We start from the raw sequence: 26,115 nt of genomic DNA, 5'->3' as shown, positions 1-26,115 counted from the left end.
CACGAAGATCATAAATTCAGCATAGCAAACTGTCTTATTTTAGTGTGGCATTCCAAAAAAGCTACATTTCAAGTTTTGCAAACATTATAATGTTATGCAAATGACAACTTTAAACCTTAAAAAATGTAATTCTTCAAAGAATATGCACGCCATGTTATAAAAATGTTTCAACGATTTATCGCTTTTTAAAATATTATATGTATATCTATATATATGTATATACAAACATCGATGTAATGCAAACTATAGTTCACAAAAATTCAATCATACATATGCAGATATCTGATATATTTGATCATCTCATAAAAAAAATATTTTATGTAATAATTTTAGTTCAAATAGTAATAATATTCAATTCTAATTTTTTATACTTTATTTACACATTATATTTACATTTACAAGTAATCTATAATTCTCAGATTATATACAAGAAGTGATACAATAATAACTTCATAAACATGTAAAACACTTAACACATTTTCCTTTACATACATCATTTGAATGTTATATTTTATCCAAAGAGACCGACTCCAAGGATTCCACCACCAATTCCCACTCCTACCCCAGAACCATAGCCGTATCCTGAATATTCATAGGGATAGTATGGATATCCATAGCCATTGTAGCCCCCGTAGCCCCCGTAGCCCCCGTAGCCTCCGTAGCCGCCATAGCCACCGTGTCCGTGGTATCCATGTCCCCCATATCCATAGCCATGTCCACCATAGCCGTGACCACCACCGAAGCCTAAATGACCACCAAAGCCCCCACGACCTCCGTGACCTCCATGACCACCATGATGAGGACTCGGAGCACCCAGTGCAGCTCCAACCATCAAAACGAAAAATACAATCTACAACAAAGACAAACAATTGAAAAATATTTACTCACATGATTTTCATTGTACAACTATTATACAAACAACTAAATGCATTAACGTGTATGCGCGAAATTCAAGTTCAAGCCATCATGTGATTTATTATTGTAGCACTAAAAACTACAAGAAATCAATATCCTGTTACAGTTTCTGGAATTAATTACACAATTTCAATAATAACATGTAAATTCAATTTTATTTAGTATGCATTTAATATAAAAAAAAAATGTATTGAATAAATCTGCTATAAAAAGTCAAAGCTATTGTGTTGAATAAATAAATAAAATAAAATATTATATTTACCGAGATTATGGCTTTCATTTAAAATAAATTCTGCGATATACCAGTGTCACGCTTCTTATATATCTGAGGTTGACACAATTTTTTCGCCGGTTTTATAGAATTTTGATAGTAATGTGTGTGAGTCGCAGGTGTGACTGATGAAAACTGAGGGAAATCCGTAAAATTTAAGCAAACGCTAACTAACGGTCCTAGATGCTAATTTATACATATATCAAACTGAACTTTTGAAGTTCGTTTCGATACATATGTATCTATAATATATACATACACACATACTTAGTCAAATTTACGAGCGTGTTTTCACGCACGTAAATGCGATGATGATTCATTTTATATTATGTAAATTTTTAATGACGCACTTGAAGATGTTATCGTCGTATATTGATACCATTAACGTATATTATTTCAATTCTAGTTACTGGCACATAGAATTTAAAATGGATTCAAAATGGGTTTCATGCATACTCGCTCGTTGATGTTTTTTTAGCTGGAAATTTTGAGGAAAAAAAAAAGAGTACCAAATGTAATGTAACTGTAAACCAATTGTCAAAACTTGATTGATTTCGAATGTAGCGTGACTTTCAACGTGCGGTGTTTGTGGTTTGAAATCATGCCGACTCATCGAAAATGGTAATGTGTCGTTAAAGGGCAAACAGATTTCGATCTGACTTGATTTAATAGCATTCCTCGTTTATCTTTTAATTTGTATTATATAGGTATATGTAAACAAACCGTGTATTTGTAGTGTAATGGCGATAATTTCGCAATGCCCAATTGTATATAGCGGCTTTTTAAAGATTACAATAAATCAGGGAGACTTAATTTATAATTATATTGATGACCAAACCGAGCAAAATGGCAAAGTTTGAAAACTATCGGATTAGAACCCAAACTTCGTTACACGACCAAATCGTTTGCAAGCTAAGAAGAGGTTAGTAATAAAAATGATCATTTATCATAACTTTAGTATTATATTAATTCATACTAGTATTGTGCCCGATGAAATAGCATCGGTTATGGCTAGAGACACGTATTTTGGTCATCTACTTTTGTCAATGTTAGCATTTTCATTTTGCATTTTAGCGTTTTAGGGCATTAAAAAAGTTCAATTTTAGCATCTATGTATTATTATGAAGAGTTTAATTTTAAATAATAAACAATTTCGATGAATTTTAATAAAATTTATATGCATACATATATACAATTTAAAGACAACACAACAATTAAAAAATAATAGAAACATTAAAAAATGTTTTGTAATTAAAATTACAAAGAAAAAAACATGATAATTAAAAAACAACGACAAAAAATATGAATATAAAAATATAATACCAATTAAAATTTATTAAAATTCAACGTGGAGTATATTTCTACAGATTATTATTTGAGATTCGTGCGTCGATCGGTAACAATTATATTGTATTTACTAAAATATCTTTCAGCATTCACTAGGGATCCCAATCGAATATTCGAATATTCGAGTATTCGAATTATTCGTCTGATTTTTCAGCCATTCGTTATTCGAATATTTCATCAACTATTCGAATATTACTCGTGTATATATTTTTTTATAAACTAAATACACAAAATCAACATGAAAAGAGTGATGAAGAAGAAGCCGACGATTATGATGAAAATGAAATACATATATGTATAATGGGGATAATTATGATAAAAATGAAGATAATGAAGAAGATTTTTATTAATTACATAAATACGGAAATGTTTGAAGAAAATTACTTTTAGATCGATAATAATCTCTACGAAATTTTAGAAAACATCAGAAAAATAATACGAATATTTAAGAAGTCACCGGCGAAATATACATTTTTACAAGAAATCATAATGAAAAAAGAAAATAAAAAATTGAAATTATTATTGACTATAAAAACTAGTTGGAATTCAATGGCAACTATGATAAGATCATTCAAATTTATGCTTGGTTTATATGTAATTACCTTTTTTTTAATTTTCCAATATATTCGAATATTCGAATAGCTCTTGATTTACTATTCGATAGTAAATAGTTGAAGTCGACGAATATTTGGGATCCCTAGCATCCACACTATTAACGGGACACCATATATATTTTAGAGCTGCACAACCAAACTCTATTTAATTTTTGTTGCCATCAATAATAGCAATATATCCGGCGTGTATTCACTTTTTATATTCTCTATTAATTGTCTTTGTTATTTTAGCGTCTATTCGCATATTTTACGAATTTAGCATTTATGGCAAAATGCCCAAAATACGTGTCTCTAGTTATGGTATATCAAGTAGTTAAATAAAAAAAAATAAAAGAAATGTGTCAGTGCCGTGTTCGATCCGCACGCGGTCGTAATTTTTGCAAATACCTTTTAAATATATTTAATTGTTTACCTACCTATGTATGTACATACATATAAACAATATAAAAAACCAATAGAAAAATTAATTAATTAAATAAATTTTCAATAGACGGCGCTAAATGCTCAGAGACTTTAGTCTAGAGGAAACATTGGCAGTAAGCAGTATATATAGAAGTTTTTTTCTTTCGATATTATATTCGTACGTTTAATTCGCAGTGGTTTAGCTGTGACGTACATATTTATGTCGAATCGAAAACGACTATTATAGTATGGCGAGCGTTATCGCACACAGACACACAGACATACAGAATAGCGATATTATAAACATATATACGTACATATATGATGACTTTAGTATTTCGCTCGTTGACATATTTTGTCAGTGGGTGGTTTTGATAAGTAATTTGTAATTTGTATATTTAATTTGAAATAAAAAAATATAGTCTATTAAATTTATTTAAAAAAATTGGTCATTTTTTGAAAAATTACAATGTGTTAAGAAATAACGTGAAAACAGAAACAAAAGTATATTAATAATTCATTTTGTGTGTTCGGGTTTTTCCGTACTGGATTTTTCCTGATACGAACTTTGCGAAAAGTTTTTCGCGAATGCGATCTTTCCATAGACTATTCCGTACATGATGTTTGTTTTTTATCGTTTATAACTGATTAACTCGAAGGTTAAACAATTCAAACATTTACGTCATTTTATTTATACAGTACTAAAAATATTTTTAGTCCGAAATAGTCCACATATGTATGTACATATTACACATGTCTAGAATAATCAGTGCTGGTAAAAATCATGTACGGAAAAAATAATTCCCGGAACAGTCTGCCCGAAAGTTCATATCCGGAAACATTCTGTGCGGAAAAATCACCGAATCTCCTCAAACAACTGTTGATTTGAAATCAGGGCTGTGGAGTCGCTTCAAAATTTACCGATTCTGACTCTGACTTTATCTTATGCTTCTTTAACTCTTGATTCCGAATTCGACTTGTATCAATGAGATTGACTTTTTGCCTGTCTGTCTGTCTCGTATAGCCTCCTAAACCATTCAAACGATTACGATGGCACTTTCAGGATTTTTTGTATGCATGTCCGGGAAGCTTACTGTGAAAAAAAAACGGAAAAACCTCTTAATAATAATATTCTTAATTACGATTTTACCGACTCGAAAGTTTGAAGCGTAATTGTGTAGTCAAGGATATGTGTTCGTTGGTAACCACGTTACCAGTTGGTTTATGACGATACGGCTTTGAAGAGACGTTAGTAGAGCTCCAACCATCATTTGAAACGGGAACGGGAATTGCATGCCATTTTCTGGCATTGCAACGCATGCCGGGTTCAGCTAGAGACCAATAAAAAATATATGTAAAAATGTGTATTTAATACATAAATATGTACATATTAAGTATTTGACTATTTATGGAAAAATTTGTCGATGAATTCGTCACCGCTGGGCAAACGGGAATTTGCAAGCTTCGCATACATCGCTAACCCTTAGGGCTGGGCCGCACCGTGCAACTTTGTCGGCCGACTAGTTGCGCGACACGAAAAAATGTATGGAAATGTGTGCGACAAACAAGTTGACGGGTGTAGAATGTCCCATCTACCTGCATGCATTGGTCTGGTCGCCCTCAACCAAGTCGCTCGCAAGTCGCACGGTGCGGCCCGTCCCTTACGGACCAGGCCCTTAAGGGCCAAAACACACTGAGTGAGACGTTGTTTATTTTTATTATATACCTCCTTTTAGCTTCACTTACTATTACAATTCAGGAAAAAATTTGCCTCTTATCCGACTGTTTTCATACTTTTCCATATTGCTCATTTTGGTCATCAATATAAGTAAATGTATCCTCCGCCATTACGATGAAGAAAAAAAACTCGTTTTAGACGCGTTTGAAATTTTAATTTCTGAAAAGTGCCTGACGTTTATCCAGTTTTTAGTAATACTATTAATTAAAGAAGATGGTAAAAAGGAGTCGGAGGCGGTTGGTTTTCTACGACTCCGCGACTCCAACACTAACTTCACAGCCCTGCTTGAAATAGAATTCATATAAATCCTACTCGGAAATCGAAACGAATCGATTTAAATCAGAATAAATAATTTTCAAAACATTTTAAAGTTGAAAATTTTGTTTAATGTTTGGTTTTGTTTAATGATTTGAAAAAATATTATTAATTTTGCAAAATTTACAGTTTTTTTTGTTTACAAATAACAATATGTGAATCGTTGACGAGAGTGATAAAATCTATGCATGTTTAAATAATAACCACAATCTATTAATAAAATATGATATGTTCTAAATTTTACAAAAACACGTTTATTTAATTTGTAATATAAAACGTGTTTATGACTTCATTCGATTAATATTCGTCTGCAGAATCTATTGACAATTGTTGTATCTCATTTACATACATATGTATACTTCCAATTGCTTCAGATTTTTGAATATTTTTCAAAATGGTTTAAATTCATCAATCAAATAATGTTCACTTGGAAATTGCATATAAAATTATTTTCGGAATTGAGTGATGATAATATAATATTTAGAGCCGCCAAGTTGTAAATATTCTGAATAGACATCTCAAGTTATTTATTTAATCAATTCATACTTGACAAATAAACCAGGGTTCACCAAACTTGTGGCAAATAAAATATGTATGTATACTGAAAAAAATACTTATCATAAATTCAATGTTGTTAGTGTAACTATCAGCTGTTTTATATCCATTTATATTATTATCTTACTATCTAATTATATTATTATATCTATTTATATTTATATAGCAGAATTTACTCACGGTGTGAAGAGGCGATTAACAGAGAGCAGTTTGGGTTCAGACAAGGCTTGGGTACCCGAGAGGCCCTTTTCTGTATGAAAACACTACTCCAAAGATGCAGAGAAGTCCGTAAACCTGTGTACATCTGCTGTATAGACTTTGAAAAGGCCTTTGACCGTGTCCAACACGCTCGCCTGATGGAAACATTAAAAAATATTGGCCTGGATGACAGAGATGTCAGATTGCTACGAAATATTTATTGGAATCAGACTGCAGTAGTACGTGTCGATGATCAATTCACTGATGAGATTCCTATAGAACGGGGCGTCAGGCAAGGATGCATCCTATCACCTACTCTTTTTAACACCTACACCGAATCCATCTTCCACGATGCTCTCCAAGAGGCGGAGGGCATCAAGGTGGGCGGCGAGACGATCACCAATATAAGATATGCTGATGACACGGCACTAGTCGCTGAAAATTTAGCAGACCTGCAAAGATCTCTAGACCGTGTACATCAAGAAAGAAATCGAAGAGGTCTGCGCATAAATCTAAAGAAGACAAAATTTATGATAGTAGATAGAATGCAAACAGACACCGGGAATCTAACCTTGTATGGAGAGGTGATAGAAAGAGTAAAAAGATTCAAATACCTGGGTACCTGGCTGAATGAAGAGATGGACCCAGATGAAGATCTAAGAATCCGCATCGAGATGGCTAGAACAGCATTTGTAAAAATGAAGGCGGCGCTTACAAACAAGCATCTCAATCTTCATACGCGGTTGAGATTCGCGAAGAGCTACGTCTGGACAGTATTACTACACGGATGTGAGACGTGGACTCTGAAAACCAAGATGATCAGCCGCATTGAAGCTTTTGAGATGTGGGTCTATAGGCGTATGCTGAAGATTCCGTGGACCAAAAAGATATCAAACGAAGCTGTCCTCGGCATGATGGGGAGAGGCAGGGAACTTGTTTCTGTCATCAAGCGGAGAAAGATGGAGTACCTCGGACACATGATACGGGGTCCAAATACGAATTTCTCCGTTTGATAACCATGGGGAAAATAGAAGGAAAAAAATGGATTGGCAGGAAAAAGTTATCTTGGCTTCGAAACATGCGCATGTGGACCGATATGAGCGCCGAAGAGCTGTTCCGAGCCGCTGAAGACCGATGCGGATATATTCAAATAATCGACGAGGTGGTCGCCAACGTCCGGATGCGGACAAGGCATTAACAAAAAGAAGAAGATCTATTTCTATATTTATATCCAGGGTTCTCAATTTTTCGTAGTTTTCGAATACTCGAATATCGAATAAAAATTGATGAAATATTCAAATATTCGAATAATATTCTATTGATTACACTGTTCGACAAATGACGACTTTTCTTTTGGTTCAGAGACGAGATATGACTTTTCTTATAGAATTATGACCAGTGAACACGAATCTGGTAATAAAAAATGTTGATTGGCTCGAGATTCGGAGATATATGTACATATGTGTTTTATAAATCGCGCGATTTTTCTATATCTTGGTGTTGTTCGGTCGATGTCTCAAAATCTGTCAATTTCCTGTTCCAAATGAATATTGGAATCTATAGTCGGGTATTTTATCTTCTATTTGTAGTACTTTTCAGCTTTCAAATCTCCCTAAGTAGTCATCCAGTTCAAATCAAAAGTCAAACGTTCAAAACGTCAAACGTATTTTCACTCGGGATTTTTTCCGCATTTGTTATTAATCCGGGATTTTGTTATTAATCCACAAGAATAGTCGAAATATGTGGAATTTTATTTAATTCTCATATATGTAAAGACAATTTAATATATTATCCCTATTAATTCAATCCAGATTCGTGTAAATACGAGTAAATACTAGTACGAGTCTTTGGCTCGCAGTTTTACCGATTTAAAATTCAACACACTACCAATTAACCCTTTTAAACGAAAACAAAAAATAGTGTGGCCAGAAAACTACCCCAATAAACATGTTTCAATAGAAAATACTAAAATACATAAAAGAGTCTTAACAGTGAGAAAAAATCCCAAGTGAAAATACATACTCTTGACTTTTGATTTGAACTAGACGATTACTTAGAGATATTTGAAAGTTGAAAAGTACTACAAATGAAAGGTAAAATACCCGACTATAGATTCCAATATTCATTTTGAACAAGAAATTGATAGATTTTGAGACATCGACCAAACAACACCAAGATATAGAACAATCGCACGATTTAAAAAACACATATGTATATCTCCGAATCTCGAGCCAATCAATTTTTTTAATTACCAGATTCGTGTTCACTGGGCAAAGATTTATGAGAAAAGTCATATCATAAGTCGAACAACCGCTTTCAATGATATCTAGGTTTACTATTTACGACTGTTTGTCGCTCAATATTATTTGTAGATAATAATTGAAAAATCACTCGGGTATATTGGATGAAAAAATGACTACCTGTCAGTGGCGGCTCGTGAGAATGCCCAGTGGGGGGGGGGGGGGCTGCAGAGATGGATCGGTCTGTACATAGTAGCTCGTTGATCATACCGGTGATCAAACTATGTATATGTACTAAGCTAGACAATATGAACAACAAAAATATCATGCATATTTACTTTACTGGGAGTATAAATGTACGTGTAAAAATTTACAGGATATTGCACTTTGGGACCTAAAGTTTCTTACGATGTACACAAACAACTAATACCTGCTTTTATAGCCCAAGGATCGGTTAAATATTTTTATAAGGGTTGAAAAGGTTTTCAACATTTGCGTGGGCGCTTTTTCGCGGGCCCATTTCCTGCCTCAGATTATGTACATATCAGTGGCGGACGGTGGGTGTTAATACCGGGTGTGCTGTGTATGCCGTAGGGCGTAGGGTATAAAATTAGCAATTAAAAAAAAATACTCGTTTTGCATTACAAAAATGTTTAATTTATTAGTTATTTATACATAAGTTCAATGCGACGTTTCTGAGACATAAACTTTTCAATCACGTCTGCATAGAATGTGTCTTTCTGTTTTAATTCCACCAATAACTTTTTTTCTATTGAAATTAAGCTAAGGCCACATAATCTATCTTGACCTTGCGTACCTCTATAGCAAGTTTTTATTCTTTTCAGCGCCGAAAAAGACCGTTCTGCTGAAGCTGTACTGCTTGGTATCGTTAATATTAATTCTCCCAGCTTAAACACCTCTTTAAAACCAGATTCGAGGTTATTTTTTGTCATGAATTGTATTAATTCATGAACAGGTTTCTCTGAAAATTCAGAGCTGGAATATAGCACAATGAGTTCGTTTTTCAATCGAATATAATCAAACAGTGATCCATAAAAATCTTTTAATTTATTAATTAAAACATTTGGAAAATTTTCTTTATATTCGTCATATTTATCATTACAAAGAAGGTGGAAATATTCTAATTTGGAAAGTGAAGAATATCTACATTCGACTTGTGCGATTATGCTATCAACTATTTTGAAATATAATTGACGAAATGAAGTTTTATCTTCTACTTCTGAATAATTTTTTAATCTTTGTGGCCACGATCATGATCATCATTTTTTTCATTTAAATAATTATTCCATAACATTTCAAAATTATTATACCTTTCGTATTTCAGTTGCTGCAAAACATCATTAATTTTTTTACAACAATATAAAACGTCCGAAGATTTAGATTGAAGAATGTTATACAAAACATCAGTTATTCCAAACAGTTTTGAAAAAAATTGAAGAAGTTTAATTGTTTGAAAATCCTCTAAAAAGCCTAAAAACCCTCGTGCTTTTATAACAGTATCTGTGTCCCATAATTCACAATTTTCTATAACATGTCGAAAAAAAATATGTAAATTGACTTCTGTATTGTTGTACTGTGCTACTTAAACGAGATGTAAAATTCCACCTTGTGGGTGCTACAGAGGGAAGTCTTTTTGTCACAAATTCCTGTAAAGCGAATACTCTTTTGGAAGATTTTGAAAAGTATGTAGACAATCCATTTAAAGTTTGAAAAAATGATTTACTTTCTTTAATATCAGAAAGACCTTGCTGCAATACTAAATTCAATACATGAGCATAACAGTGTGTAAAAAGAGCAAAAGGATAAGCATTGAGGACTTTGGATTGCAAACCATTTACGTGTCCACTCATTACACTTGCTCCATCATAAGTCTGTCCAACCAATTTGTCTTGAATTTTAAATTCTTCAACTATGTTCACCATTAGAATAGACCATTAGATGTTTTATCAGCACTAACGTCTGTAAAACTAATAAACCGTTCATGTACATTGCCTTTACATACAAAACGTAAAACTGTTGAGAGCTGTGATTTTGTCATTATATCTGAAGTTTCATCGAGAATAATAGCAACAAAACTTGCTGACTCTACTTCATTTTTTATATGAACTTTAATAACATGAGAGATTGCTTCGATTATGTCATTTTGTATACTTGGAGAAGTACCACGAAAGGTAGTAGCAGTATTTAGAGTATCTAAAACAGAATCATATTCTCGAAGAGCATTTAGATATTCAATGTAATTGCCTTTGTTTACGGAATTACATGACTCGTCGTGACCTCGCAGGGACAGTTCTTGTTTTCCTAGATAGATTATTGCGTTAATAATTCGTTTTAAAACATCTCTATTTTTATTTACTTGTTCATTATGTCGACTTATTTCGGCTTTACGTTGACTGTCAATTAATACGTCGATTCGTTGTTTGCCAAACATTTGTATGGAAAGAAATGATTGAACGTGTGCCTGCGATCCTTTGTGTTTCTTCAGTGCTGCTGTCAAATGGTTGAGATCAGCAAATCCTTCTTTGTTCCACACATTAATATCTTTGGAGAACAATAAACATGGCCAGCAGAAAAGTTTGGATCGAATTTCACAGCCTGTAATCCATACGAATTTTTTATAATTTGAAACGCAAAAATGTCTAGTGTAAACTTTTGTTTTTTCTTTATGCAAACTGGATAAATTTGGAAGAGACGGACACGGTTTCCCATCTTTAATTATTTTTAATTTTATCTCAAAACTTCTATTTGAAAACGGAATAGTTAAAATGTCTTGAACACTGTTAGCCATTATTAGTTATTAGAGGTAATAATATGACCATAAAAATACGAATGTGCGAAAAAGTACGAGAGCACGTGTCGCATCGCATTCGGTCAATTGCCGAGTGGTGCGGTGCGGTGCGGTGCGGTGCGGTGCGGTGCGGTGCGCGGTGCTCTGAAGTCGTAGCACACCGTACGTCTTAATATCGCGAACAAACCTATACAAGCGAATATCCGCCTGCACACTCCAACCAAACCCACCAATTTGCTGCACGGCATAGGTATTCTCTCGTCGCGGCGCACAAACTACATCTAACATCACACAACACGCTGCAGACTGCACACCACACCATACACCATACATTTAGCGCACGCGGTAAATACACCATACACATCAATGCCTGCTTATACAACAACACATTATTTTGTATTAAAATACTACTTGGTTTTCACGGGTGTGCGCCGCACACCTAGCACACACCCAATATACGCCACTGGTACATATATACCTGAATGTAACAACTAGCTACTGAAATAAAAATGGGAATAAAAAAATTTTCGTGAATAATATAAACTGAATTACTTAAAGCAATTTTGATAGGACGATTCATCATCAACCAGCGATTTAAATTACTTCATACTTTCAAAATAACATTTGATTATACTTCGACAATATAGTAAGATTTAAATAGAAAATTTTAAACAGTTTCCGAATACAAAATCTATTCCTAATCTAGATACATCCATGTATATAGACCAATGGTTCTCAGGCAAAATTTTACCGTGGCCGCACAGGTGATAATAGTGGTCCCATGGAAATGTCTGGTGGCCGCACCAAATTTAATCAAATAAATCAAAGTTACAAAAAAAGTGGATCAATTTATTCATAAAACAAAAGAAATTTTAACATTTTGGTATCTATTTATTTAATAATAATGCAAATGCTCAATACTCCTTTCTTCCAATACAAGCCGCATTGCTGCTTCTAAGTTTGCGTCTGTCAGCTGGTTTCTAAATTTGTTTTTAATAAAGTGCATTACACTAAATGATCTTTCGCAATATACGGTAGTGGGAAAAATAGACAATATTAATAAATCAATTGTTGCCAAATCTGTATATTGGTTTGTTTCATTGTCAACGTATATTTCCGACCAAAATTTTTGAACCGAAATATTATTAAAATGGTTATTAAGTACTTGATCATGACTAATTTCTAATAATGCATATTTTACGTTGGCCCAGTTAATTAATCTCAATACTGAAAATGATTTTAATATATTTTGTAGTACTATGAAATTTTCATTTTTCATCATAATATAAGGGGAAGATACAAAAGAAACAGTTTTAAAAATATTCAATTCATCGAACCTTTTATCAAGTTCCAGATTCAGAGATTTAAGACACTCTATTATTTTAAGTTTTAATTTTAATTTTGAAGTTATTTCTGTCATCTTGAAATCACTAACATAAGATAAAATTGAAAAATTGTCATTTTCAACTTCTGTCACAAGGCTTTCCGCTATAATTTTAGTTTGTCATTGATGAGCATGGTTTCTATAATATTATTGTAGTTACTTTTTTGTAGTTTTTAAAATATATTTAATTTTTTTTAAATATTAGCATTATTTATTATTAAGTCGCTGGTGGCCGCAGTAAAATCCACTAGTGGCCGCACTTGAGAACCACTGATATAGACATATAGGAGAGGAGCCCCTTCCCCAAAAGCCCGATTTTCGATTATTATTAATCGAAAATACTATGCATTGTTCTACCGAAAGTAAAAGCCAATTTTATGTCTCATTCTTTTATGATGCATTCTATTTACCTAGGACAAGGGTTAAAACGAAATATACAATGTAATTAATGGATCTATTTTGCTTTTGCCATTTTTCTTGTACTCTTGTTTATTCCCATTTTTGAAAATTGTATTTATTTTTAAACCTTGATTTTTAGCGTGATGGAAAGAAGAAAATTTAGTTATATATAGGGGGGGGGGATATTTTTAACCCTGGGTGGGCCCCCTTTGACTCCTGGCGAGCACTGATATTAGTCCCAGTCCGACACTGTATACAACTCATACATATTAATGCAAAGTAAAATGCTTGGATAGTGTTTATATATTTTTTTATTAAAAATAATACATTTTGGTAAAACCATTCGATTTAATCCATGATTGAATTCAGACGACAAATCAGAGATGACTAAGTTCTCGGGTCACTCACAAATGAACACAAAATGGAGCATCGTTTATCACCTTATCCGTGATGTCCGAAGCCACCACCGCCGAAGCCTCCTCCGATTCCGATGAAGCCACCAGCAAAGCCACCACCGAAGCCTCCGAATCCTCCACGTCCGAAACCACCATGATGGTGGCCATGTCCATGTCCATAGCCGCCATGTCCATAGCCACCATGTCCATAGCCACCATGTCCATAGCCACCATGTCCGAAACCACCACCACCAAATCCGCCTCCAAAGCCGCCTCCATAGCCTCCATAGCCGCCTCCGTAGCCTCCATGGTGAGCCGTTTCAGCAGTTTCAAGTGATTCTCCATCACTTACAGGTACTAACTGTATAACTTGCTTGCTGGCATCACCATGTAAATCTTGGGCTCCGATGTCTACCAACTGTGCTGGCATTGATAATGCAACGGCCAATACGCTGGCGAATGCCAAGAAGAACAGTGACTGAAACAAAAATTAATGATTTTTTAAAAATAAATATAAGCCAATTAATTGCTAAAAAATGGTTGAAATCTGAAAGTTATAATTAATGTATCTACAAATACATATACCCAGCTAATGCATTAAATTTGAGGTTTTCAATTTATTTATGACAATTCATTTTTTAAATGAAAACAAATGACTTTATTCATTTTTTTAATGAAAACAAATGACTTAATTCATTTTTTTATATTTTTTCTACCCATATATATATATACAAATATCACAATTAAATTGAGAGATTTTTAATGATTGGTAAACAAATACATAAACTTTTGGTAAACGAAGATATTGAATCAGAAATGTATTACTATTATTATTATTATTATTTAATTTTTCATAAACACAACTATTATGAATTAAATTAAAACTCTTATGTAGATATATTGTTTAATATTAAATCTGAATTTTTCATGACATCTATGTATTTTGTATGCACATACATATGTATGTACGTTTATAAAAAATATATTAAAAAAATTAAATAACGTAAAAAAATGTGTATATTATTACATGTTAATGTATTTAATTAATTTAGATTTTTTTAAAAAACTACATATACATATATATGAGTATTTGTCATTTAAAATATGTATATTAAACTTCCATAAGAGACAGTATTCAAAATTTATTAAAATTATTTTTTTGTTTGATTGTTTTTATTTATTGATTAATTAAATGGTATGTACACCACTTTCTAGATATTATTTATTATTATTTATTTATAAATAAATTTATTAAAAAATAAGTTTATTAATAAATAAATTAATTAATTAAAATAAATTCTGGATATTATTTAAAAAAAATAAATTATTATTTTTAAGTTGAAAATATTATAATTGCAACGATGATACTATAATATTTTTATACAATATGTAATTTTATTTAATATGAAAATTGTCCACATCAGACTTAGTCCACTTTCGCACGCAACTCTCGTCCATTTGGCGACACTTGCCGAGCTTAAAAGCTTTTACGCGACACTCGTTTTCCGACGAAACACTTTCATTTGCAGAACAGATTTTATACATGATTCAATATGAAATGCAAAAAACATACCGATTTCATTTTTTTCCAAGTTTTTTCAACGACAAGTTCACAAGTCAAGATCACCGGATCGATCCCAGATTAGTAATGATTTGGCACATAACAAATCTCACTATATATACACGAGAATTCGATGACCACCCTCTTACTCCAACAATCGATGTGAATAGTGTGACCGTACGTGTTCAAATCTCACGTAATGATCACTACAGATTTTTTTGTTTGATTAATTGTGTTTATCGTGAGATTTTTTATGGTTTTCCAATGTTACTCATCGGTGTTTGACGCAGTTGGAAAATTTCGGCTTCGAATCTATAGACATTTTTTCCATTGCGTGTTGACCGACGCGTCACAATAACGACCTTTTGAAAAATCAGGTTCACATGACGCAATTCCGGATAAGCAATTATTTTACAATCGAACAAGATTCAACGTACCAGCGACCGGCAATCATCCACAGTCATCCGAGTTTCAAGCCTTGAACCCAGTTGTGCGCGATTTTTTTTTGCCACTGGTCTACTGGTTTGTGTACGTTCACCCAACGTCTTATTTTATTTTATTTTGTTTTCAAACCATCGACCGGTCACCTCTACTCTGGTGGAACCCATCTTCACAATTTTTGTAGAGATGGCTGGGGAACGCCAATTTTTTGTTTGAATCTCTTTTTTGCAAACATTCGGGCACAACTATTAACGTCGAATATATATGTACATATATATTATATATAGGTACGTAAATATTATTATCAAAAGGTTGAACTAAAATGTTAAATTATTTTTTTTATAATCCTTTTCACAACATTCAAAAAAGGTATCGATGATGAATCTATACATGGGCATACTTTTTTTGTTTATTTATTTAACAACGGTCAATTTATACCTAAGATGTTATTCTAAATATTTTAATTTTTTATTTGACTGTTACTCAAAGAAGTGTGGAACGCTGTATGCTCGGCATATAACAAGGGATATAGTGGATAGGTCCACCTTACGGCACAAATTCTGAGTTGATAAAGACTCAAAAAATGTCTCAAAATCGTCTATTCCCACTTCTAATCTTAATGCTTAGGTACAAGTAAAATTTTTTTCGAGTTCATTTTTCGAGTTCATTTTTCGAGTCTTCGTCAACTGAGAGTTTATGCCGTAAGGGCCACCAATAGTGGATAGAGTAAAGAGATTGAAATGGCAATGACCAAACTAATGTTCAATAACTATTGCATGTCTGATCTCTAGAGTAAAAGTATGTATTACTTTCGGTTTAGGAAAAAATATTAAAAAAATTTTGGGGTATAATATTAATAATTTCTATTACAAGTAAAAAAAAAATCTGTCCTATTTGATTAGCGGTTTGGCAGATAATTGAATTCAAAAACTTAAAATAAGAGAACACCTATAAAGGGAGGTACCATTTCCACTTAACTTGAAAATTTGAAAAAAATTACGTCGTATCGATAAGAATTTTAGTAACCGATACTATGTTTCAGTTCGATTAGACGAACGGTGTTCAAAAAATCCCCAAAATACACTGACACACAATACACAGTTTTCTAAATCATGAAAAGGTGATCAGTGATCGATTCTGAATTTGAATCAGACGAAATATGCATCAAATATCATTGCGGTTGAGCACAATATCTGCGACACAATACAGGGCCATTTCATACCATTTCATGGAAACGGCAAGCCGGCGTCGAAACGGGTTAGAGCAAACAAATGGACTATGACTGTCATTGCTCATCCCACTATTGTTCATTATATAATATGATAATGTTGTTTTATGTTTTTACCATATTATTTTTGTAAAAATAATATTTTTAAAGAAATTTCTGCCAGAACCACAATCCCGGTATTCAGACTAGTTTCAGCACCGGGATTCACGGTACCAGAAAACACCGGGATCCCGGGATTGGAAGCCTTAATCACAATACATAATATATGAAAAAATAGTAAACTTAGTCGATAGTTATATTTAGGACAAATAATAGACATGTAGTAATGAAAAAAAAAAATAAAGAAACGTATGAAATTAGGATGAAGTGCATTTGAAAGAATGAATGCGGTTTTTAAATCAAAAATCCCACTTTGCCTGAAGAAAAAGATCCTCGATCAATGCGTTTTGCCAGTGATGACGTGTGGATGTGAAACTTGACATTGAACGCCAAGTTGCTACACAATGTCCAATGCACTCAAAGAAGTATAGAACGTTGTATGCTCGGTATAACGAGGACAGATAGGAAAAGGAATACGTGGATGATAGATAGGAAAAGGAATACCGGGATTGCGGTGCTAGGAATTTCCAATCCCAGAATCCCGGTGCTAGCACCGGGATTCTGGTGCTAGCACCGCACTAGAAATCAAATGAATAACAAAAAAAAGGAAAAAAATGTTCAATTGCATATTTTCATATTTCAAAACCGTTCAATTGCATTTTGAAAACTCTCGATGTTTCACGTAAAAATTACTCATATTGTCGTACTTGTTTTGAGAGTTTGGCCACATTCTTTAAATTTTCGGTTCGCATCCATAAATTTCTAAGATTTAATAAAAGTAATGTAAAAGTAATTTAATGTAATCAAATAAAGTAAAAAACATCACTTTGATTCATTGATTCGTTTTTTACAAATAGTTTATACCGTCTAGTAATTATTCATCTAAACAAAAGAGTGTGGATAAGAACCCAAATATTGTCAGACGAAAAAATCAAAAGCAAGCTGAAAAGAGGCTAGTAAAAAAGAGAACACCTATAATGGGAGGTACCATTTCCGGTCAACTTGAAAATTTGAAAAAAATTTACGTCGTATCGATAATAATTTCAGTAACCGATACTAAGTTTCAGTTTGATAGGACGAACGGTGATCAAAAATTCCCCAAAATACACTGACGTACAGACACTCACACAGACACACATTAAAACGTGATCAGTGATCGATTCTGAGTTCGAATCAGTCAAAATATGCTACAAATATCATTGCACAAAATCTGCGACACAATACAGGCCGTTGATACAATTTCGTGGGAACGGCAAGCCGGTGTCAAAACGGCTCAGAGAAAACAAATGGACTATGACTATCATTGTTCATCCCACCATTGTTCATAATAGAATGTTCTTTTATGTTTTTTCTTTATTATTTTTGTAAAAATAATAGTTTTAAAGAAATTTTGCCAGTACCGTAATCCCGGTATTCAGACTAGTTCCAGCACCGGGATTCACGGTACCAGAAAACACCGGGATCCCGGGATTGGAAGCCTTAGTGGGTGATAAGATGACAAGGGTAGTGGATATATTAGAAATCAACGGGCACAACACTAGTGTAAAACAATAGGTGTCAATTAATAATATATAACTTCATTAAAATTCAATAATTCTTATTACTAACATTTTTGCAAATGTATTCGTACAAATTAGGGAGTTCATTACCGTTGATGAATAAATTTACTGGTAAATCCAAATCCAATTTAATATCACGATGAAATATTTCCAAAATACTGATTCTAGATTGTAAAACTACATATAAGTTACAGTTTGTTTATTGGCCATGCTAAAGCACTTTTAAGCGATAAGAATATAAGAAAAGATCTGATTCATATATCACATTAACATAAGATGAATTTCAACTGATCTCTGAAATAGTATAATTATAGCCATTAATATGAATAAATATATGCAGGGCTTTTTTCCCAAGTAACGCGGTGGAACGGCGTTCCGGCACCTTTTTTCTCGACATTTTTTATGTTTCAAACGAGTATTCTATATAATATAATTTGAATATATTCTTTTCTAATAAAAAACTTGACAATAAGTGAGTTCCGGCAGCTTTATTTTTCAATAAAAAGCCCTGAATATATGTATGTACATATGTATAACCAAAAACTAAAACTCAATTAAAACCAAATTACCGATAAATGGAAATAAATTTGGACTCCCTATTAAAACATACATATACACATATGTAAATGCAATTATGAAGATTCATTTTTCACGATTCATACTTTTATTGCAGATTTCCTCAATTTATCTCAATGTCTAATATATTGGCCAAATGTTATTTTGCGAATAGAGTCCAGCCTACGTTATTTTAGTAATCGATTTTAAATTTGGGAATGTTAAGCTACAATAGCTACGATAATTTCATTTATCATTGAATAAAAAAGATTCATGAATGAATTGATCAAAATTCAGGCGAATTAAATATGTAAAACTTCGTCTTATTAATATTAATAGTAATAAAATCATGTTTGTATATTTTTTCGCAATATGAAACATTGATGAACTCAAGGTAAGTAATATAAAATTTCAATAAGGTTGAGGTAGGTTATTACCTGTATAAACAAGTATGTAAACTAATTTCACTTTACTTGAGACATACATAATAAATCAAATCACCGTTTTTAAAACCAAATTATTTACATTGACCATTAATTTATTTTAGATAATAATCTTGACGTATGAAAATCCTTGGCAAGACGTTGAAAAATCTCATTGTGCATAAAATGTAATGAATAATCTTCCACTTACTATGTATGTCGTATTTTTTATTACCAGCATGGGAATCCCAGAAGTTTTTAGGTGTATAAAAGCCGGTTTTCGATTATACGCACTATTCTATACATATACATACATACCAGGTACCAAATTCATGCATGCATATTAAATTGACTCGTTTTGTATATATGTATGTATGTAATCTCTCATGGCCCTGACAAATATCTCAAATTTGCTTATTCGAATGTGATTCCGGTTACTGGGAATTTTGAACTTCTCATGGAAAACATCTGTTAGACCAATTTATGGTTGTTATTAATTATTGTTTATCGTAGCTTAGGGATTTTTTTTCTCATTTAGTTTGACGCATATTTTTCAAACATGATAAAATGTTATTTTGTCGAAATGGCACATTATATACGTCGATCACGATCAGGGGCGTGCACGATCCATCTTTAGATGGATAAAAAAATTAAAAACAACAATAACAGCGTAGCAAAAAATCAACATTCGATCAAATCGTTTGTATCCGAAGACATAGAACAGACTTAACGATTATTTTAAATCGCCTCGTTCGATTGTGTATCTTTTATCAACAGTCAAACCAAACCAATCATTATGTTTAATATTTTTTCGTTATTATTTATACATAAACAACTTTTGATGTAACACCACTTTATTGGAAACCAAGGATTAATTCATTTAATTAAAAATACTCACATGACATTTCATATTATAAGACAGGGCATTTGAAAACAACTCAGATTAATCAAAGTAATCAAAAAGCACATAATATTTTTAGTATTCATGTCATTTTTAATTTGTTTATATTTTTAAACATAAATTCAAAAACTTTTGAACAATTCCACATAAAAAAATGATAAAAAATGTCATCAATATTAAAAGATAGTAAACCACAAAGCATACATTTTTTTATTTAGTTTAAATTTACAATAAACGAATTACATAAAACAAATGCATTGTTGTAAAAAATACTTTTTAAAAAATTCACGACATCCATAATGAAAATTCCGGTAATTGGATTATTAGTCACATCACGATCGCCCAAAAGACTATTTTTGCCATGAAAATCGCAAATACGGAATATGTTCTGGCCACAGTGTCATATTGTGGTGACCTGTGATGACTAGAGGTAGGATAGTCACAGTGCTATCCATTTTTCGGCAAACCTTTAACAATGCATTTACAACCTTTGAACAATACACGGCCCCCTCAGGCTCCGGTGACTAGTGATGACACTGTGGTATACTTGTGTATTAAACAAATAAACAAATAAATTTGGCACCGGAGTTCTCGTTAGTTAGTATGATAGTTATCGTTAGTATAATGGACTTTTCGGCTAGCAGATGTTCCGTTATTGAGATTTTAGTGACTTTCGGGCGAGCGCTTTGTGACGAATAATCACCGAACCGAAAATGTATTTTCTCTCATATATTAGTTTTAAAGAGTTATTATTTTAAGGAGTATTTTTAAAGTTGAGATGCTTCTCAGTGAGGATTCGATCCTGTTTTTCAGAATGCTATCCTGTATTGAGTGGAGTTCCCCAAGGTTCAGTTTTAGACCCTGTTCTTGAGTTTTTACTAACGATATTGCTAAGGATCTTACTTGTAAATATTCTATTTTCGCCGTTGACATTAACCTTTATTGTCCTGCCAATAGAGACTCATCTTGTGAACAAATGGTTTGTTAGATATATAATAAAACGCGTATTCAATTTTCTCAATTTATTATCAAAAATTTATAAAACTTTCATCAGACCTAAATTAGAATACGCTTTTAGTATATGGCATCCTTATTTTAAAAAATATATTATATGTATGTATCGAAAGGGTACAAAGGAGAATTACAAAGATACCTTCTGAACTTAAATCACTTACTTACAACGAAAGGTTGAAAATAATTAATCTCACTACACTGGAGACGAGAAGAGGTGAGATGAGGTCACACACTCAGATTCCAAAAATAAGAAAAATCGAATAAATCATTTATTTTCAAACAGAGTGGTTACAATTTGGAACAGTCTTCCCAAATATGTAGTAAATTCTGAAAACCTTAATATTTTTTAAAACAAAGTATTATAGATATCTTTTTTAAATATAAAGGATTTTTGAAATTCTTCTATTCCAATACATATCTTTTCTTTATTTTTGTTTTCTTTTATGTATTATATTATCATTTCAGATATATATTTTTTTTTTGGTGTTTTCTATTATTTCGTATTTTTTACATTTCGTGTTTCTAATTATTGTTATGACTGTTTTACTTTTTAGTCTGCTATTTATATAAGTCAAAAGCCCCGTGGATGAATCTCCATGTTTTTAAATAAATAAATAAAAAAAATATATGTGAATGTAATACTGTATTTCAATTAAAAATATTTAAATATACATATTATTTTTAATGCTTCGTTCTTAGCTCGTCAACCAAAAAAGTGTTCTGACGAATAACTTTCTGAAGAATGTCGATGATGGTAATTTGGATACCGATGATGATTATATCCATTGTAAGAAGGATAACGATTGTAGCCGAAGTTCGGAAAAAAAAATTGAGGTGCACGCTTATCTGAAAATTGTATAATAATAATCATACATTAAAATATATTTACAGTATGTATTTAATGCAAGAACATAAAAATAGTAACCTCTTTTTCTATGGTGAACTGAAAATATGGCAACGTTTGGATTATCTTCACTATTTATGCCAATAATGACGCACATTACTACTATCAACAATGTCAAAAATATCTGAAAATAAAAAATATATATGTATTCGTATGTATTTATTTATCAGACACATTTACATATGTATATGCATATTCGAAAAAAATGTCTTATTATTATTAAATGGATTATTGTATTTATTAAATAACAAAAGTGTATCAGACTATCAGTATAGTTGAATTTATGATATATTAAGCAGATTGATGAAATAGCTTTCATTGAAAAAGTTACAATTTGGTCAAAATCTAAATACCTTGTTCATTTTGATGCTGCTCGTACCCAATAAGAACAAAAACTGGTAATATACAGTTGACCAACTCGTTTTTATATATTGCTACAAAATAAAATATTCATTTCAGTGTTATTCAAACAATAAACAAAATCGTAGGCCTCTAATTATGTTTATAATTCTACTAGAGTTGTGCCCGATGAAATATCATCGCATGGGTGTTGGCATATTTAGTTATTAAATAAATAAAAATAAAAGTAATGTGTCGGTCCTGTGTTCGATCCGCACGCGGTCGTATTTTTTTCAAATTCCTTTTATATATAATTATTTAATATGAAAAAAAATGGTAAAAACTACCTACCTACCTATATACCTACATATAAACAATATAAAACACCAATAGAAAAATTAATTATTTAATTAAATAAATTTTCAATAGATGGCGGTAAACACTCAGAGACTTAATGCCGTCTAGAGGAAGCATTGGTGGCAAACACTATACATACATAGAAGCTTTTTTCTTATGTAATTATATTCGTATACGTTTTGTTGGCAGTGGCTTAGCTGTGACGTACATATGTATGTCGAATCGAAACGACTATTTTAGTATGGCGAGCGTTATCCTACACAGACAGACAGAATAGTGATATTATGTATATAAATATGTATGTATGATGGGATTCTCATGTGTGACCGTGAAAAAGTCGAAAATATTCGTTTATCATGCATATGTACATATGAAAAACGGTTAGTATATATATATCTATATATATCAGTGGCGTGCGGTAAAAGTCTCTCTCCCCCCGTCGTACATCCTCACTTAATTTGCACGAGCAGGATACAACAGGAACAAGAGGAACAGGCTTTTCCTCCCGTATCCTGCGCGCGCACATTAAACGAGGCTGTATGACAAAAAGAAAGATAACTTCACCGCATGCCACTGATATATATATATATATATATATATATATATATATATATATATATATATATATATATATATATATATATATATATATATATATATATATATATATATATATATTATATTATATATATATATATATATATATATATATATATATATATATATATATATATATATATATATATATATATATATATATATATATATATATATATATATATATATATATATATATATATATATATATAATATATATATATATATATATATATATATATATATATATATATATATATATATATATATATATATATATATATATTATATATACATAGTACCGTTTGCCATGCACCCTTTTTTTATCTTTCGACTTAAGATCATTCGATTTTCGATCTTTGCCTTCCGATATTTGCTTTTTCGACCTTTTCAATTTCAGTGCCGTGAGGTAGACCTGATTCTCACATATTAATTACATTTATTTATTAATTACAAAATCTAAGTCCATAGATGTCTCAATGGATTAATTATATAATTAATTGTTATTTTGTGTTCTTTAGCTTCTGGAAATACAGTGATTTATATAATAATAATAATACTGCAATTTTTGTAATTAACTGTCCAGGAAGGCGCATTGGGGTCTTCCTGTCAAGCGTTCCTGGTATATATGTATGTATCTATAAAAAAAAAAAATTTTTTTTCAACGATATATGAACAGACATCAGTAAAATTTTTTTCATCCGGCCCAAATAGAGATGTTCACTAAATTATGCGGGCTACATAGTATAATGATATAAAAATAAAACTCGAATAATAAATTATTACTTTATTTTATTTTATTTAAAAAAATATATAAATTTACATACAAACGTATTCAAAATTATTTATTTATACTTTTATTAAAAAAATTATGTGATTTCTGATATTGAGACAAGCTTTTGCCTATTTTAGACTAATCGGGCTCCTCATTACTACAGACTACTTGATACATTATCGAGGTGAGAATCAGTATGCCGATTGCTATAAAGAATTCTGTTCAGTACAATATTAGGAGTGTTGAGATGCACATAAATGCTTGGCGGGCTACAGGTTGAGCATCGCTGATATAATATTACATACATATACATATATGTATATGTATACCTCCATTCACCAAAGCACTACGGATATACATACATACATACATACGGTATCGATTTTAATGAATTCGGTCCAAATTTTTCAGCAGATATATAAATAGTATATCTCTCGAATCAGTGAAGTAATAATTAAACAGTTTTAAATGAAATAAATAAACATTACACGTAGGAGAAGCAGCTTTTAAATATAATATTAAATAAATTATTTTTCCACGGGAAGAATACGTTCCGTTTACTTTTAAGAGGGCTGTACACCCGAAATCTTAATTTTGTTACCGTTCCTTTCTTCAATATACAGTGTACTCTCGATTATCCGGGTGCGGATTATCCGGTTTGTGGATTATCCGTGCTTGAAAAATATTAATTATTTTTTTTAAATTAATTAAATTTTGTTCTAATATGATAATGATGTCACACAGAAATGTTTTTCGTTCCCTTTTTAAATGTATTTTACTATTGCGTCAATTCTTTCAGTCGCTTTTGATCATCGAAGAAGAAACAAGTGCGTGTATTCAGAGCAGATTTTCGAACACAAGTATGTTTAATTATTATCAATTATAATACTTGGTGTGTGAAATTATTTTCTTTGCTATTAACTCGAAAATATTTCAGATTTACATACGTGTTCGAAATATAGTTAAACAAAAAAATAAGTTAGAGGCGTTCGCGAGAGATTGTGATAGTTCTGCAGGTCCTTCGAAACGAAAAAGTATGAAAATGTCAAGATACGAAGATTTGGTTGCAACTATACTCATATAGTAAAACCAAAAATGTGCAGAAGGAATACCAATTAGCGGTCAAATGTGTACAGAAACAGCCAAGTTTTTCCATGAAAAATTAGGATTAGTAGACAATTTCAATGCTTCGTCTGGCTGGTTGACTAGATTTTTTTTATATTTTGGCAACAGTATTACTAACTATAGGCACTAACGGCCACAAATCTGCTTAACTATAAACATTTTTCTTAAAAAATAATGAGTATTGAAATTATGAAACAAAAATTTGTGTTGTTAATATGATATTATACTCGAAACCAAGTCAAAATTTGATGATTCGGATTATCCGTGTTTTTCAATTATCCGTGCCCTCCCTCGCCAGCATTAGCCCGGATAATCGAGAGTGTACTGTTCATATATATTGACTGAATGCGACAATATACATATATCAATATATATATTGAGTGAATGCGACAGTTACGCTTCGACCAGATAAACCATATTTTAAATCGACAAAATCAAGGTTTCGTATTCTCAATTTTTCTTCTCCGAAACTGGACCAATTTGAAAAAAATTTCATCATCGGTATGAGAAAGATATTTACTATGTTTGTGTGCTCGTATTTTTTTAAAAATCAATCGTTAAATAAGCACGCTGGACTATTTACGTGGGTGTAAAAAAGAGGCGATTTTATAGATGTTTGGCGGCTCCTAGCTCATATAAAAAATAACTAATCAAAA

The 26,115-nt window shown here is 31.7% G+C and overlaps 3 protein-coding genes and 1 long non-coding RNA gene across 6 annotated transcripts; all 4 read right to left on the bottom strand.

The window, feature by feature from the left end:
- Positions 1 to 367: 367 nt before the first annotated feature.
- On the bottom strand, positions 368 to 1,323 carry LOC143915682 (uncharacterized). 3 transcript variants are annotated; one of them, XM_077436408.1, is made up of 3 exons: positions 1,178 to 1,313; positions 936 to 1,024; positions 370 to 850 (listed from the first exon to the last, which is right to left on the bottom strand). In XM_077436408.1, exon 3 carries the CDS (start codon positions 830 to 832, stop codon positions 512 to 514), a length of 321 nt encoding a protein of 106 aa, XP_077292534.1. In that variant the 5' UTR covers positions 833 to 850; positions 936 to 1,024; positions 1,178 to 1,313; the 3' UTR covers positions 370 to 511. The 3 variants fall into 3 exon arrangements, with proteins under 3 accessions (XP_077292535.1, XP_077292533.1, XP_077292534.1); XM_077436409.1 differs by having other exon boundaries at positions 368 to 1,024; positions 1,178 to 1,323; XM_077436407.1 differs by lacking the exon at positions 936 to 1,024 and having other exon boundaries at positions 368 to 850; positions 1,178 to 1,323.
- A 7,910-nt stretch (positions 1,324 to 9,233) lies between these two features.
- Positions 9,234 to 11,656, bottom strand: LOC143916098 (zinc finger MYM-type protein 1-like). The gene is made up of 2 exons (XM_077437004.1): positions 11,592 to 11,656; positions 9,234 to 11,211 (listed from the first exon to the last, which is right to left on the bottom strand). Exons 1-2 carry the CDS (start codon positions 11,650 to 11,652, stop codon positions 10,538 to 10,540), a joined length of 735 nt encoding a protein of 244 aa, XP_077293130.1. The 5' UTR covers positions 11,653 to 11,656; the 3' UTR covers positions 9,234 to 10,537.
- Positions 11,657 to 13,473: 1,817 nt separating this feature from the next.
- Positions 13,474 to 15,317, bottom strand: LOC143916107 (uncharacterized). Its single transcript, XM_077437022.1, has 2 exons — positions 15,156 to 15,317; positions 13,474 to 14,060 (listed from the first exon to the last, which is right to left on the bottom strand). Exons 1-2 carry the CDS (start codon positions 15,162 to 15,164, stop codon positions 13,629 to 13,631), a joined length of 441 nt encoding a protein of 146 aa, XP_077293148.1. The 5' UTR covers positions 15,165 to 15,317; the 3' UTR covers positions 13,474 to 13,628.
- Positions 15,318 to 22,065: 6,748 nt separating this feature from the next.
- Positions 22,066 to 22,637, bottom strand: LOC143915945 (uncharacterized). Its single transcript, XR_013260933.1, has 3 exons — positions 22,620 to 22,637; positions 22,288 to 22,390; positions 22,066 to 22,208 (listed from the first exon to the last, which is right to left on the bottom strand). It is a non-coding gene; the product is annotated as an uncharacterized LOC143915945 (long non-coding RNA).
- Between the last annotated feature and the right edge of the window lie 3,478 nt (positions 22,638 to 26,115).

This window comes from Arctopsyche grandis, chromosome 8 (assembly GCF_051622035.1).
Source record: "Arctopsyche grandis isolate Sample6627 chromosome 8, ASM5162203v2, whole genome shotgun sequence".
NCBI lineage: Eukaryota > Metazoa > Arthropoda > Insecta > Trichoptera > Hydropsychidae > Arctopsyche > Arctopsyche grandis.
The sequence above is the reverse complement of the archived record's forward strand: the minus strand, read 5'-3'. Positions and strand labels throughout refer to the sequence as shown.